We start from the raw sequence: 15633 nt of genomic DNA on the forward strand, positions 1-15633 counted from the left end.
AATTTGGGAATTCTTACAACACATGGCCTGAAACAGGGAATTACATGCCTGATATATTATGAAATCATCCTTGAATCCTCGTTGCATTTCAATTACTACATAAAACCTCAAACATTGAACTCCTTTTCTGCTTGACTCATGGAAGTGATTGCAATAGGCTACACCCAAAATGGAAATCAGGAAACATGCTTTAAAAGTCTTACTCAGGCCACCAAAATTAGAGGCCCAATCCAGAGTTAGAGAAAACCCCACAATAAATTGGTGCTTGGTATGCTGCAGATGCAATTACCATAAAGACCCTTTAACTAATCAATCATCTAGCTTTTGGCAACAGATATTAACAATAAGACTCCTACATGGAATGATCACCTTACATGATGCATAAAAAGAAAATCATGCAACCTATAATAAACCTTGCATTGGCTAAGATTGGTAGGGCATTTGCTGCAGTAAAGGCATTATAACACTCCATAGTGCCATTCCAAATTTCACAGCACTACAGATAGATAAAAATCATGCTCACCCAAAACCACAGCAAGTCTCCTCATTGTATGAAAGCTTCCACAACTTTCATGGTCTCTAAATCATAAGTGTTTACCTACGTACACAGCATGCACTCCTGAAAGCTGAGAATTTGTGAGGAACAAACATTGTTGGCAAATGTTGGATTTTGTAAACATAGCATTTCAAGATTGTACAGTATCTTATATTAGACAAAAGAACTAAAAGATGAAGTCCTAAACATTTAAGGTGATTACGAAATTCAAGTTTTGTGTCTTCGAGGTCTGAATAATTTTCATTGTGATTTAATGTGCTGACAACACAAACACCACACCAGAAGATATAAGGTGAGTCTTTAACCTTTGGAAGAAGGCAAACCTAAATGTTCTCCCTCTTGAATACCCAAGTATAAACATTCAAAAATAACAAAGCTGAAACTTCAACAGTTATATATCTTTTGTGTTTGTTTAGACTTCATTGAAATTTCAAATGTGAATCCCATTGACCTAGATTTTGCAAGCACTATATGAATGGCAAGATTGCATCTTGTGCTTCATAAACTGAAAATGAATCACTATCTGAAACATCTTGAAAGTCACACTCACAAATCCAATATTACAGTGGACATGAGATCTTGAAGACACTCAACAGTTTCCAGCTCCTTCCCAAACTAGATTCTCAATATAGTACATCCAACTATGGTTCCGCGACATCGGTTCATACGTGTTGCTTGATGCCACACATGTCGCTCATTTTTTATACGTAAAACATCGACATCAGAAAGTGACTCTATAACATGGTTTGATCGACCAGGACCAATAACTCCACCAATTACATACAGATCATGTCCCATTCCTATCATTCCAAACCCTATCCTACGCGCACAAGAAGGTGCAGAAGCAATATATCTTCTCGACTCTGGATTCTTATGTTGTCGAATAATCATACTATTACTGACTACATAAAGCTCTCCTTTCACAATTGCCATTGGCCCTGGCAGCCAACCATAATCTTCCACTATCCATCCCTGCTCAGAGCCCTCAAATATCTGTACCTTTGACAAGCCCTTATGCAATACATGTAGTTTTCCTTCATATACAAAACCAGAGCATGCAGAATTATGAGTATGTTGTAGTTCAGCTATTGGTTCCCACACGTCTTTGTCAGGATCATATATCTCAGCATTGGAAATAGATTTTCTTAAATTAGTAAATCCACCAGCAACAATAATACGCCTATCAAGTACACAACAAGCAAACATTGCTCGAGCAACTAACATTGGAGCTCGTCTGATCCACTTTCTACACACAGGTTCATATGCCCACACCTCATCAGTTGCAAAAATACCTCCATGATCACCTGTCACTGGATTAACATCATCGCTACCTCCACCCAGAACAAACAGCTTCCCAGCAACAGACACCGCCCCAAAGTTTGTCAAGTGCTTGATTTCGGATGGCAGTGGAGGAATAGTCATCCACATTTCACAGACAGGATCATAAACTTGCCATATATTTTCCGGCTCAAACGCACTCACACAGAGAAACTCTTCTGTGACTCCTATGTCATCACGCACCTTGAAAAGCTCAGGGCTACTTAATGCAGAACGCCAAGCATGGCAAACCAGATGGAGTTGTGGATGCAATATGAATGGCACACGAGCTAGACACTGAAGAGCCACTGCATCTGGAAGCCCCTCAATCAAACCAGACATACCTACAATTTCTGAGCAGATTTAATCATATAATGCCGATCACAGTTCTGGAACTAGATATTGATTACCAATTGCTTCCTATGACAGCAATGCATCTAGAAAATTGCAGGAACTTCTTGTTTAATAGTGTACATTGACCCATCAACGTGTGCAGGCAATTTCTAATGGCCATAGCAAGAAGGTAACCAATGCAACTGCTTCAGGAAATTGTAAAACTTAACTCTAGATTAAGGTTTCTGACACCTTTTGCTCAGTAAATAATGCAGAGCATATTATCAGCAAATGACCTGTTTCAAGAAAACATGTACAAGATTTAGTTTCCCAAATATTTCATCCTTAACTAGTTGAATATGTCTTTCTTAACTTTAGTCCGTGATGACCAAAAGTATAACAAAACATATTTTTCATAACTGATTATTTCAATGTGCATCACATACTGCTCATTTTGACAAAAAAATGGCGTAAGGAACAGTAGCATACAAACATCTAAGCATCAATAATGTAATTTATAAGCAATTTTCTATAACGTGTACCTTTTGAAAATCATGATAATCATATGTAATTTTTTTATAAAAAAAAAAAAATTCAAATTTTGCTAATTGTCGAATCTAATTTTTTAAAAATTCTTTACAAAATACCTGTAACAATACCATGTCTCCCAGAATAAGTGAAAGCACTCAAGATTATCACTCATGCCGATATGCACATCTACAATCATGAGAATATGAGTGGATGGGAGAAGGTTTCAATCATGCATTGGTTTCTTTGTTGTGTTATGTCTTCATTGTTTAAGCACCAAACAAAACAAATAAATAATAAAAATATATATCCAACCATGTATCAAATGAAGTTCCAAAGCAATTCAAGAAGATTTAAAAATGACCCAAAGATGAGCATTACGGGAGCAAGAGAGGACCGAATGATGGTGCAGGAAAAAAGACCATCACAGAGGATGTAAGATTGGTAAAAGCACCTATTAGCACCTAGCAAACCAGTATTCAAGAGTCAAAATGCTACTATCTATAGAATCTATACACATGGCACAGAGATATTCTTAATAATGAAACAGTGACTAGCCTTCAGGGCAGAGAGGCTGCAAGCATGGTGCAGGAACCAAGGCCATCACAGTGAGTGTAAAATTGATATAAGCACCTACTAAAACAATATCAAACCAGTATTTGTATGGATCTCTTATATAATCATTGCACACAAATATCCTTATCATCCTAAAAGGGGACTGAAAAAATGAAACGAAGACTAGATCTTGCATGCACTAAAATATCAGGAAATATTGAAGGAGATGTATCACATAATTGTAGATGCAGGAAAGGATGGCAGCCAAGTGTGTAGAAACAACAATCAATTATGTGTGAAAAAAAGAGATACAATTATTAGTTAGGTGTCCAGGTTAAACAGAAAGTGATCAGAAATTCTATATGTAAGAGTGTAACGAGCCCGGGCAATACAAGGAAGAGTAACCAGCAAACAGGACATGGCATTCAGGATCATTAGATGATGATGTGAACGAGTTGCCACCAGCATAGATACAATTTGTGAAATAAGTTTAATGTGAAATAAGTTTAAGGAAATATTTAAATAGAAATTTAATTTAATTTTTTTGATATGTGTGACTTCCCCCCTATCATATAGCCATTGTACAATGTAAGGTTATGGTGCTTAATCTATCTGGTTTATTTTTGTTTGAAAAAATTATTTGTCAACAGTCTTGGTAACGTAAGTGTATTCAAGGAAAAAAGAAATTTTGTGACCTGCCTTGATAAGATTTTTTAAGGTGCTTAGTGAAGGGTCCTTTCTTTTTCAGGGGGGGCCTTGATAGCCAATTGATTTGTCAAATTAGTCTAGAACTCTAGAGTCTAGACTTCAAACCAGAGATTTTTTTATTGTCTAACATAAACATTGGCAAAGATGTTCCCATCAAAGTCATTCTAAGATTTTTATTTTGACTGGGTGGAATTCCGAATCCTAGGTATTTTTGTGTCCCTTGTGGGCAGTTGAGTGCAGCAAGGGAGGTTGTGATGGTTTCTTGGCAGGATTTATCAGACTGGAAAAGACGATAAAGTGTATAAAGCAGTATAAATAAATTACTGGAAAATAGAGGGCCTTAAGGACACATTATAGATTTTGATTGCAAAAGCTTCATAAGGGATTAGACACTTGCCAGTGATGACTTGCATGGAAATCCAACCAGTAGTATGACCAGCCAGCATCCTATCAGTGGTAGAGATTGTACATTAGTGGCATTGTGCTTTTAGGAGATAGGGATGAATAGATCTATTTCTGATTGAATATCAATAAATGATTGAGGGAGATGTATTGTACTTACATGTAAGGTGAACTGTAAATATAAGTGATCAAAATATTCAATGCAATAATGTAATTGCTATGAAGGAACTTGTAACCTCTTCCAAGCCTTGATAACTTTCATATTCTGTCTCGCTACATAAGACTGCAAGTGGTTGTATAATAGTGCAAGTAACCAAATGGCATCATGCTTTGCTTCCCACATGCAATTCAATTCCCAAAATAATGGAATTTAAACAGACAATAAAGGTTTCATGTGAAATCAATGCAGAGCAAGAGAGAATTTCATTCTGGATCATATGATGCTGAGATAGGAGCCCGTGATAGACAATGACAGTGAAAAGTTTGTCTAACGCATAGACTTGAGAATACCAATAGAATCAAAAGAGATGCCAATGCAGGGATACTCCTAGCGACTAACCTTATTTGTATTAAAAGGCAAACGGAGAACATTGTTACACTCTATTACATATAGTGGCCTCCAAGATACAAACATTTTGTTACAAAGTCACCATCTATATGCATGCAGACAACAAACTACAAACCAGCACAATCTGTTGCACTTCTCATCTATATATGCACACCAAGCCCTTATATATTCAGAAAACAAAACCTAAGATATCTATTACAGAAGGAAAAACCACGTCATAAAACAAATTTAGCGATATTCTGGATCATATGATGCTGAGATAGGAGCCCGTGATAGACAATGACAGTGAAAAGTTTGTCTAACGCATAGACTTGAGAATACCAATAGAATCAAAAGAGATGTCAATGCAGGGATACTCCTAGCGACTAACCTTATTTGTATGAAAAGGCAAACAGAGAACATTGTTACACTCTATATGCATGCAGACAACAAACTACAAACCAGCACAATCTGTTGCACTTCTCATCTATATATGCACACCAAGCCCTTATATATTCAGAAAACAAAACCTAAGATATCTATTACAGAAGGAAAAACCACGTCATAAAACAAATTTAGCGATATTCATTTCAGATAGGGCACGTCATTATAACTTCAACCAGCTAAATTCCAATTTTCCACCATCTAGACAAAAACCCATGATAGTAAATAAATCAGATTGAGATCCCAATGACTTGAGACTTGGAGACACCACTCAATCAGTGGCAAGGGATACTAGAGAACCTCAGTGAAACCAATGCTTCACGGAATTTGAATATTTCACCATCTCAATCATTTGAAATTCCAAAAAAAATCATTATCAATACCTAGAGGCATTCATGGACACAATATCAATGACATCCTGATCATTGTTGATATTGTATGCTTATGCACCTCTATGGTCATTAAGTGATTATTTTTACTTTGTTTTATCCACCCACCTACCAATTTATTCTCTTCCTAGAACTCTCTATTGTATACTATTGTTCCCTTGTGTCTCATTGACCTACTTTTGGTCATCCATAGATGGTAATAAAATTTATTCTTTCTTCTTACTTTCAAAACCAAAAAACGATTTTATGTTTTACCCTATATTACCAAGTCCCTCTCGACCACACACACCAAACCCCCCGGCCCCCCTTTTGCAATACCTATATGAGTTTGGTTCAGGTCCAGGTCCCAGGCTAGTTCCCCTCTAGGCTCGCCCAAGGTCTCCCTTCTTCAGTACCCTAGTTTCCCTATGGGTCCTTCACAAAAGGACCCACAAGGAAACCAAGGTGCCTGAGAGGGACCGTGGGTGAACCTAGGCCAAACCCAAGGGAATCCCAAGGGCTGCCCAAAAAACAAGAAAAAAAGAAAAAGAAAAAAAAAATTCAAAACATTTTTATAAACAAAAGTCCACCGCATACCTGATTTTTCTCTCAAGCGATAAAATTGTGAAAATGCATGCATCATGAAGGTTTGTGTGTTTTCAAAGGCCTTAATTTGGGCTTGGTGTCAAGAGGTATTGCAACAAGGAACGCATCAAGGGTACTACACCACTGGTGGCATTGCCCCCAACCCCCATGAGGGGTGCTGCCCCTCAACCCCACTGGAGTCTCAACTCCAAGAACCCCAGTAGTTATTAGGATCTCTTGTCACATACGAAACTTGATTACAATGAAGAATCGACAAGGAATTGGGATCTAACTCTTGGGTTGTTACATAACTAGCCAAAAATCTCTTTAGATGAGGCAGCTTGTACAATACATGGCTAGTGCAGGTGGCATTGTAATTCATTGTGGTTCAAGTAAAATCAAACCAAATATTTTCTTTGAAGCTTTTGATGAAGAGAATAAGAAGATTACAAAATACTGATTGTAATTTTCATTGTGTATTGACATTTGACAAATCACTGAATTATGAATTCGTGAGTATTTTCATTTATCATCATGAAGTAGTTTTTGAGATATGACAAAATCATCAGTTTCCACAAACAGTGAATTTGTCTTGACATCAGTGATTTTAATAATGTCTCCAAAGAAAAGTTGCCAAAATCCCTATTTTGTAGCTTTTTCAAAACCACATCCCAACTCAAGTACAATTGTCATCATTGTGCAAACAGAGTCGCTCCTTTCTCCCAAGCATGGAAAAATGCATTTTTGTAACTCTAGAGACCATAGTTCAAAAAATCACTAATAACTCACCAGACGAGCAAGTGTTCAAGGTTAGACAAGTCACACAAGTAGCTCGCCTACATATAACTCATGAGTTTCAATCAAAAACTTGGTCACATAGAAGTAAGATTGTTCATGCAATAAAAAGGTCATTTTCATCATTTATTTTTAACATAGGAGTTGTTTTTGTTTCAATATTTGAGCATTTGCCATGAAGGTTTGTGTGGTCCCAATGGCCTTAATTTGGGTTTGGCAATGACGGCTCTGCCACTCAACCCCACCCTATATTGCAATAGGAGTTTAGCCTCTTGACCCAACTGGAGACTTTATCATTCCCAAACCATGGTCTGATTTTAAAAAGCAAAAAATAAAATTGTATTGGGGCCATGTTTTCTACAAATGAAATTTTTAAAATATTAATATGTAATTTATTATCACATGACATTGTGATATGAATTAATCTCGTTATTTACTAGATTTGTAAACTTCTAGAATATTTACAAATTTATGTGTTTCTTACTATGTTATCCAGGGACGCATCCTCGGGCCTAAATCTTTCGTCCCCGTCTCGAGGACGTTTCAGGGACGGCCAGGGGATGTCCCCCCCCTCCAAATCCCCAAAATTCAAGGAAACGTCCCGGAAACTTGGGGATGGCAGTGATTCTCAAAGGGGACGCCCCCCTATCCCCAATTTGGTTTGGGACGTCTGTGACATCCCTTAACCATCCTAGGGGCAGCCAGGCATCCCCCTTTTCCCAGCACATTTTTAAAAAAAGACCCAAATGCTCTAAAAAAACATTTTTTAATTTTATTATAGGTCTGAAAAACTGGATCTTCACTAATATGGCAGGTAAACATGTCTGACTGACTTCCAAAAGCACTTAGAAAAAATGAGCAGCAGCGTGGTAATAAATTTCACAAACACTCAGAACTCGGTAGTGCGTAAAAAGTGGTCGCAGGTCTGTCTACAATATTGGACTTTTCACTGATATGAAAGGCAAACAGGTCTGAATCATAGCCAAAAGCACCCAGAAATATGAATAACAGCTTAGTAATGAGTTTCACAAACACCCAAAACTTGGTAGTGCATAAAGAAGCAGTTGTAGGTCATAATAGTAATGGAATACTATCAAAATATCCTCCAACCAGAAAGAAACAATGAACTACATGCAAACAAGTGCTAGCACATTGACAATGAATTTCAATTATGAATGCAGACTATTGACAATGAATTATGAATTATGAATGAATATTGAATATTGACAATGAATTTTGAACACAAATGTGGTATGTTAAGGTTCTATAATGTACACATACATGCTTTATCCATGTTTTCATATGAATATAATGTATATATAGTTATACATGTTTTATCTATTTTTTATATAAACATTTAATATTTCCCTATATATTTTAGATTTTCCCTATATTTTATATAGTCATCCCCTTTGTCATCCCCCCGCCGTCCCCAAAATTGGCAAAACAATTTTCCATCGCGGAAACTCGTCTCGCCGTCCCCTGCCATCCCTATCCCGGAAACTCAGGCTAACATAGGTTTCTTAATGTTTAGAAATTTTGCTTTTCTTTTTTCCCCAGTTTATGACGAATTCAAGTTTTTGAGCTATACTAGAGACATTAGAGGTATACATGACACTATTCCACCCCTTGTGCAGGGGTTATCTCTCTTATTATCATCATTGTAAGCTTATTTTTTAGCTTTTGTCATTAATGAGCAGAGTTTTGGTGGTTACAGACATCAGTATGGGTTTACCATAGACTAAAGACCCAGTGAGTACTCGATGATTCTAGGATTAATCACAGGTTTGCAGATTGGACAAGCGACTTGTGGGATAACTTGCAAGGCAAAATTGATTAGGTGAAACCAATTGTAGAAGAAGCAAGACATAGAACAAAATATATATAATCACTCATGGGTGTCAAAATATATATAATCACCCATGGGTGTCAAAATATATATAATCACCCATGGGTTCTTCTCTTGATGAGAGATCACACCAAGAGAAAAGAGCTTGTGGAATAGAGTGCTACAAGGTTTGCAAATAACTTTCTAATGTTGCAAAGTATAACTAATTTATTGACTCACTTGAAGCACATGTTTGTGAGTCGACCATTGCTAGACTCAACTTATTCAAAGAAGGTTGATGGAGAAAGCATCACAAAAAAAAAACACTAGAGCATTAGAGATTGTCAAGGTTACTTCAACTTAATTTCATTTTCAGCTTGAGTCCTCTATTTTTAATCTTTAAAAGTATTTTGCTTCACTGTTGTAATTTAAATTTGCCTCTACTTTGTACGTAACCGAGTCGTTGGTGTTGGATGGCGAGAAAAATGCAATGGGATATATTTATAAGGCCACGGATAAGGCCAAAGAGGCCATTCAAAACTATTACAAGGGGTATGCAAATAGATGTGCCCTTATTTGAGAGAGCATTGATCGGAGGTGGAAGAATCAACTCCACCAATCCATTCATGTAGCGAGGTAATATCTCAACCCCAAGTTCTCTAAAAGCTTCACAAATGCTAATGGAGGGGTTATGGAGGGCCTATCCACATATTGAGATGATGAAACCTACAAATGCAGTGAGAGGCATCATCATTTTAGAGTTGCAGAATTATAAGGTAGCTAGGGGCAAGTTGTGTTCTTCACAATTAATTGTATGAGGAAGAGACACCCAAACACTAAGTAAGAAAAAGTGAAGCCTTCTATCTTGCAAGTTATAAATTACAATTATAACTTGAACATTGTTTATTTACAAAAACTTGAATATCTTATTTGCAGGTTCTTGGTGGGAAGATTAAGATGGAAATACCCAAATTTGCAAAGGCTAGCCCTGTGAATTTTGTCTCAACCTTCTAAAGCTTCTAGTTGTGAGCACAACTAAAGTTTGCTTGATGCCATCCACACAAAGAAGCATAATAAGTTGACTCGACAACGCCTCAATGATCATGTTTTTATCCAATACATTTTTCAATTTTGGACAAAAAAGGTGAAAGACCAGCCAAACAAACTTACTGATTTGGATGAGATTGATCCCTACAATGATTGGATTGTGCAAGATGATGAAGCCTCCTTGTTTATAGAGGATGGGATTGTTGATTTCGAGAGGCAAGCTATGGAGGATGTGGTTGCAACAGAAGCAAGGGAGATTAGATTGGATGACATTTATGTGGTGGAGGAGCCACTGTCATCTAACAATAAGGTGGAGCCGCAAGCACAACATTCTATGCCAAGCAGGGAGCCAAAAATTAAGTGCGAGAACCATACCCTTTACCTTCCAATTTTTCTATAGTGTGGTGAAGAGAAAAATTAAAAAACTTGTAATGGTTATCTTGTCTAGATATGAAATTTATGATGGAAATTTTCAACGACAGTCATCTATGATATAGACCATCACTCTTTTTGATGCAGGTCGAAAAGAATGGTTTTCATCTTGATTTAACTATCATGAGAATCTATTTGGTAGTAAATGTCAAGAATCTTCATTTATTTGAGCCCTCCATGTTGAATGGGAACATATCATGTTGCCTTTAGATCAGGATCTTTCTCCAAGAGTATTAGATATACAACATGATGCATTTCTTCAAAAGAAAGAGAGATTAACACATGGAGAATGTTGTTTGTAGCTAGGTTGGATCCCTTCTAGGGCCGACCTAGTACATAAAATGCTAAGTAGCCTATCGGCCTTAGTATTTTGGCATATAACCCTATTTGGGTCAGGCCCTATTTGGGCGATGGGTGTAACTTGTATAACTGGCTGTTATATGTAAATTGTAATAATGATATAGGTCAAGACCTATTCATATAACTTGTAAAGCATTTGAAATTATATCGTATCTTGGCGCCAAAATACACAAGGCCAACCAAGGGTTATTGTATGTGTCATCTCCTATATATGAAAGGTGATTTGAAGATCACAAGCGAATTATCACTCTCATATGCGACTGATCTCTGCACTTGCGAATCTTCATAGGGCAGCAAATACTTGTCTCTGCATCAGCAAAATTGCCTAAGGTGGAGCGAATCTATGTTACTGCTGGCGAGGTCATTCTAAGGCTGAGCGAATACTATCCTGGGCTGCCGAACTTGTCTCAGACTGGGCGAAGTATCTTAGGACTGTCGAATTCAGTCTCAGATTAGCTTACTGTAACAACGACCTGCATATACATTCAGTCCTCTATCTTCAGATAAGTTTCGCTCTAGTTGATGTGTGCCCTAAAGGAGGGTAAAGATTGTAATCTGCTACTGTGTTTATTCTAATCAGATCTGAGACATTTCTTGCTGGGTTTTTTCACCTCCAAGAAGGAGGTTTTCCCAGGGTATCAGTGTGTTATGTGTTGCATTTGTGCTTTCTGTTTGTTTACTTTCAGTCTGATTGCTAAAATTAACAGAGAAATTCATAACACTTGGTTGATTGGCTTAAAGAATCAACTTCAAACCATGGCAATGTAATGTCCTCAACCCAAAATTTAATATTACTTCCAAATCTAGAAATAGATTCACAAATATTATACCGAATTTCGCCAAAAGCACCAGAATTAATCGACTAGTCTTCCATAAAAGGACATATGATTGAATGAAACTTCGAAGAACACCACTCAAATATATTTTATGATATCTTAAAGCATATTATCATCTGAAACCTGATTTATAACAGCAACAAAGTAAATATTGTCAAACTCCAATTTATAAGCAAAACCCATTAAAACTATTACAACTAAACACAATCAATGGCACTGTAAACACCACAAACTGATATTGTTTAATTTCCAAATGGAAAATACATACATATGATCTGATACAACATTGATATCAACAACAAACCCCTAAAAAGATATTTGGAATCACTGCAACAACATCAATAAAGCCTAGAACACAACGGAAAACTGCTGAGACTACTGAAATCTTGAAGCTCCAATGGAACCCCTAGATGAAGTTGCTCTACCTGAATCTCATGGGGTTTCCGTCCACTATCCACCTGAATCTAATGGGTTTCCGTCCACAAGCCTCCAATCTCCAATGGGTTTTCGTCCACTATCCACCTGAAACTCATGGGTTTCCATCCACAAGCCTCTAATCTCCAATGGGTTTCCGTCCACTGAGGAATTTTATGGAACAAAAAGTTCATACAATGAGAACTTGAGAAGTAGAAATGTAATAAAGATCAATTTTCCCATATATGCTTTGTATTTATCTTGTCCTTGGTCAATTTGGTGGGAAAATCATTAATTATAAATATTACAAATTTCCGCTCCTCTTACTTTCCAAATTTCCACTTGGTGGGAAAATCATTAATTAGAAATATTTTAATTTCCCACTCCATTCTTGCTTTCCAAATTTGCTCTTGGTGGGAAAATCGTTAATTAGTAATATTTCAATTTCCCACTCCAATCTTGGTGGGAAAGTCATAATTAGAAATATTTCAAATTTCCCATTATGGCACAAAATCCAACTCCCTACTAAGTGTTGTTTCCAAATATTTAATTTAATATTTGAATGTTCGTTTGATATTGAAAATATTTGGACATTCATAAATATTAAATTAATTATTCCCCTTAATCATGTCTAATTAACCCATAGAAGAATAAAATGGTTTAATATTGACGTAAAAGCAATTTTTAACAAAAGGGGACATGAAAAATCCTCCCTCCCAAAATTGCTTGTCCTCGAGCAACTATGAACATAGAGCTCCAAGGTCTTAATGTCACAATGTTTATTCATGAAAACTTGTATAAAAACCTTGATCCTTTTCTCTGTGTGGTGTAGCATCTTACACCAAGAGACACTATGCAAACTTGAAAGATCAAATTCATGAGTGACATTGTCATGAAACTAACAAAGATATCCAAGAAAACCTTTTATATATTCCAATTCCAAATAATAACACCACCAATGTGATCAATGTAAAATGGGTGTCCAGCCATGTAAAAAATGAAATTATCTTTGAAGGTACTTGCATACTTCTCAAACGCTTCAAGATCATCATCCTTGGAAATGCTTGTTCGATTGCATGTAGAGGATTGTAGTAGCTCATTATGAAGATAACATTATTACAAGTAGGACCTATGGTAAACTCTTATCTCTTTGTGATTATGAAATGTTTTCCACCTTTTGCAATACTTTACACCAAGATTATGCAGTTCTAATTCCATGCTATACTGATTACTTCCTTGAAATTTTCTTATGGTGCCGTTTGCTTCCTCAATATGCAATGTCCCCTTCCTAATTTGCCCTAATATCACAATTGCAACAAATTAGGGTTAGGGTTACATCTTACCAAATAAATCTCTTTAATCCGTTGCCACAAAAGGTTGTTCTTCAGTAATTTTGAACTCTAGAGAAGTCTAGAAAGGTCCAACTTCATCAACCACGACATCTCAATTGAAGCTCAATCAGTTGATGTCAACATCAACCAACCTATAAGCCTTATTAGTGTTCTACTCAAAAATCGTCAATTTCTTACTCTTGAGAACTTGGTTTTCTTCTCATCTGGAATCTTAACATTGGCAGTGGAACCAAAGACCTTAAGATAACTTACTTTCAGCTTCCTCTAGGTTCTTCTACTTCAGCGCCTATATTGGATATATGTTTAGCAATTATACTGTTGTAAATATTAATACAGTGCGAAAACACGCAATGGATTTCAAAGAATTGATTGAATGAACAGAATGAGCAAAACGCTCATAAATAATACAAGCTATTTACAAGAATAGCAAGTTTCTAAAAGAAACTGCTGAGAAGATCGAAGACGATCTTTCTAAAATAGAATATACACTGAATGAGCATTAATACTAAAATTAACATATTTTAATATTCTATTACCCTCCCTTAATGCTCAATCTATTAACTACACCTATAGACCCCCTGAATTTTACAAATTTATCAGGACCAAGGGGCTTGGTGAATATGTCTGCTGGCTGCTCCGAGGTAGGAACATACAGCAACTGGATGGATCCGTCTTCAACCAGCTGTCGAATATAGTGACAATGCGTTTCCACATGCTTGGTTCTTTCATGGAAGACTGGATTCTTGGCGAGTTTGAGCACTCCCTGATTATCACAGAACAAGGGAGTAGGACCTGCCTGGGAGACATGCATATCCGCAAGCATTCGCCGAAGCCAAACCGCCTCACAAGATGCCTTAACTGCTCCCCGATACTCTGCTTCCGTCGAGGAGAGAGCCACTGCCTGCTGCTTCTTACTAGTCCATGTGACAGCACCAGATCCCAAACTAAACACATACCCTGCTGTAGACTTACGGTCATCAACTGAACCTGCCCAGTCAGAATCTGTGTAACCACTGAGTATAGGATCAGAACTCCGAGTGTACAGAAGTCCATAATCAGAAGTGCCACTCACATAACGCAGCACACGCTTCGCTGCTAACCAATGATCAGCCTTGGGAGCTGTCATGAAGCGTGAAATGTAGCTCACTGCAAAACTGATGTCAGGTCTAGTAGCAGTAAGATAGATGAGACTGCCCACTAGTTGCCTGAACAGAGATTCATCCACAACTGGTGAGGATGACTGAGCTGAAAGTTTGAGCCCGGGTTCCATAGGAGTAGAGGCAGGTTTGCAATCCTGCATTCTGAACCTGTCCACAAGACTTCTAGCATACTTGGACTGAGAGAGAAAGATACTGGTCTCAGTCTGCCAAACTTCAACTCCTAAGCAGTAATGTAGAAGTCCCAAATCTGTCATATCAAAAGTGCGGCACAAATCCTGTTTGATCCCAGTGATCAAATGTGCTGAACTGCCAGTAATGATTAAGTCATCCACATAGACAACTACAAACAGAATATCATTACTAGTATGCTTGATATACAGGTTTGCATCAGATGGACTCCGCTGAAAACCATGATCTGTCAGGTACTTATCAATTTTCATGTACCAAGCCCGAGGAGCTTGTTTCAGACCATAGAGTGCTTTGACTAGTCTACAGACCTTCTGTTCTTGACCAGCAACCTTGAATCCTGGGGGTTGCGTCATGTAGACTTCTTCCTGTAAGTCACCATTCAAAAAGGCACTCTTTACGTCCATTTGATGGACTTTCCAACTGAACTGGGCTGCTAAGGCAAGAACGAGCCGTATGGTACTCATTTTGGCTGTAGGAGCAAAAGTCTCCTCGTAGTCAATGCCTTCTTTCTGTGAGAACCCACGAGCAACAAGACGAGCCTTATACTTGTCTAGGGTTCCATCAGCTTTGTATTTTACTTTGTACACCCATTTGCAGCTAATGGGCTTCTTCCCTGAAGGAAGATCAGAAAGGGCCCAAGTGTGATTCTTCTGAAGACTCTGGAACTCAGCTTCCATAGCCTGTTCCCACTCAGGTATACCTTTAGCCTCTGAATATGTCTGAGGTTCAAAAACACTGTGTATGTTAGCCATGAGAGCAAAATTGACTGTATGCTGCTGTTTGCTCTTATTACGGGAGGTTCTACCCTCAATGAGCTCAGTATCCCTGAGATCACCAATAGTCTTGGCCCACCATTTAGGCCGGAGAGTAGAAGTGC

At 37.5% G+C, this 15633-nt stretch overlaps 1 protein-coding gene across 4 annotated transcripts in view; it reads right to left on the minus strand.

Moving 5' to 3' along the window:
* Nucleotides 1-840: 840 nt before the first annotated feature.
* Nucleotides 841-15633, minus strand: part of LOC131040616 (F-box/kelch-repeat protein SKIP30) — an 86429-nt gene continuing 71636 nt past the window's right edge. For all 4 annotated transcript variants that reach the window (XM_057973570.2, XM_057973571.2, XM_057973574.2 and 1 more), the window contains one exon: nt 841-2502. In XM_057973570.2, the coding sequence (XP_057829553.1) occupies nt 1172-2215 (1044 nt within the window). In that variant the 5' untranslated portion in view covers nt 2216-2502 and the 3' untranslated portion in view covers nt 841-1171. The remainder of the gene's footprint in view (nt 2503-15633) is intronic.

The sequence above is a fragment of the Cryptomeria japonica genome, chromosome 7, assembly GCF_030272615.1.
Source record: "Cryptomeria japonica chromosome 7, Sugi_1.0, whole genome shotgun sequence".
Classification (NCBI taxonomy): Eukaryota; Viridiplantae; Streptophyta; class Pinopsida; order Cupressales; family Cupressaceae; genus Cryptomeria; species Cryptomeria japonica.